Source organism: Apis dorsata, unplaced genomic scaffold (genome assembly GCF_000469605.1).
Source record: "Apis dorsata unplaced genomic scaffold, Apis dorsata 1.3 scaffold_928, whole genome shotgun sequence".
Classification (NCBI taxonomy): Eukaryota; Metazoa; Arthropoda; class Insecta; order Hymenoptera; family Apidae; genus Apis; species Apis dorsata.
In genome coordinates, this window is record NW_006264038.1 from 28,496 (window position 1) to 29,894 (window position 1,399).

General features: G+C 19.5%; 1 protein-coding gene across 1 annotated transcript; it reads right to left on the reverse strand.

The window, feature by feature from the left end:
• Positions 1 to 6: 6 nt before the first annotated feature.
• LOC102678820 (protein phosphatase 1 regulatory subunit 42-like) lies at positions 7 to 1,358 on the reverse strand. The gene is made up of 6 exons (XM_006623647.1): positions 1,332 to 1,358; positions 944 to 1,249; positions 634 to 868; positions 421 to 540; positions 223 to 357; positions 7 to 146 (listed from the first exon to the last, which is right to left on the reverse strand). The coding sequence occupies exons 1-6, from the start codon at positions 1,356 to 1,358 to the stop codon at positions 13 to 15; spliced, it is 957 nt and encodes a 318-aa protein (XP_006623710.1). The 3' UTR covers positions 7 to 12.
• Positions 1,359 to 1,399: the final 41 nt, after the last annotated feature.

Genomic DNA, 1,399 nt, shown 5'->3' on the forward strand with positions numbered 1-1,399 from the left:
TATTAATATTATCTAAATAGGTGGTAATTTAATAATTTCAGTGTTTAATATTGGTTGTACATGATTAGATTTTTTGGTTTTTTTAATTTTAATCGTATTCCAAAATGGTTTTGGAGTAATACGACCATTTTTTATAATATTTGCACCTGAATTAAAAAAATAGATTATAATATTTTTACTATTATAATGAGAATAATTGAAATATTTTTCCATTTAAATTACCAATTTTCCATGATGGATATATATATGATTGTGTTTTATTAATTACAGATGTAATTGTAGACAATTTTGAATCAGGATGTTGAAATATTGCTCTGGATATTGATGCTTTCAATGCAGGTGGTAAATTTAATGAACCTATAATATGTAAAAATTGATATAAAATTATATTTACTATAAACTAATTATCAATAATCATACTTGTAATGTCTTCATCTGCAGTATTTAATAATTTTTTAGTATGATAAAAATGTTTTTTCATCTTAAATCTTTTCATAAAACATCTACATACATCTGTCACCGTTTTTCCATCAAGAGTTTCTATAAGTTAGTATTGTTTAAAATATAAATATAAATATCAAAAAGAAGAAATAAATAAAAATAATAAATAAATAAACAAATAAATAAACTTACTTATTGTATCATTATTTGCAATAAGATTTTCCTTGTATCTATAATATTTTGTTACAGGATTACCTTGTAAAGATAGATCTTTTAAAGAAATCAAGATATTTATAGTCTCCGTTAGATCATTAATATCATCAATAATATTATTTGTAGCATCTAGAATTTCTAATTTATATAATTCTTTAATATTTTTTAGAGATGTTATTTTATTACCAGAAATATTAAGTACTTTTAAACAAGTCTGAAAAAACTCATATATATATATATATATATGTATAAATATATATAATAAAAAAATAACAATAAAAAAACTTACGGATAAAGCGAGTATACTTCGTGGATCAAAATATAATGATTCTCCAAAAGGTAATTTTTGATTTTCTATTTGCAAAACAGTTAAATTTTTCAAATTTTCAAGACCTTCTACTACTAATATTTTATTATACCCTAAATAAAGTGTTTGCAATTTTTCAAGATAATTTAAATTTTCTATTTTACTTATTATATTATGTTGTAAGTATAAATGCGTTAAGTTAGGTGCATAGTGTAAATTTTCTATCTTCGAAATATTATTGTTTTGTAAATATATTACTTTAAGATTTTTATAATTACCGAAATTACCCTAAAATAATATATAAAATAATACAATATATCATATATAAAAGTTACATTTCATTATTATTATTTCAATAAAAATAACTTACAATATTGCTGATAAACATATTATTCATACGTAAATGAGTTAAATATAATTGATCTTTTTTTTTTTTTT

What these genes read in the sequence shown, in the direction of transcription:
- LOC102678820 (XM_006623647.1), bottom strand. Translation starts at nt 1,358, where the DNA reads ATGAATAATATGTTTATCAGCAATATT. An exon ending in TGCAAATAATGATACAATAA is followed by an intron (nt 541 to 633) that starts GTAAGTTTATTT and finishes ACTAACTTATAG; the next exon opens with AAACTCTTGATGGAAAAACG. An exon ending in ATATCCATCATGGAAAATTG is followed by an intron (nt 147 to 222) that starts GTAATTTAAATG and finishes TTTTTAATTCAG; the next exon opens with GTGCAAATATTATAAAAAAT.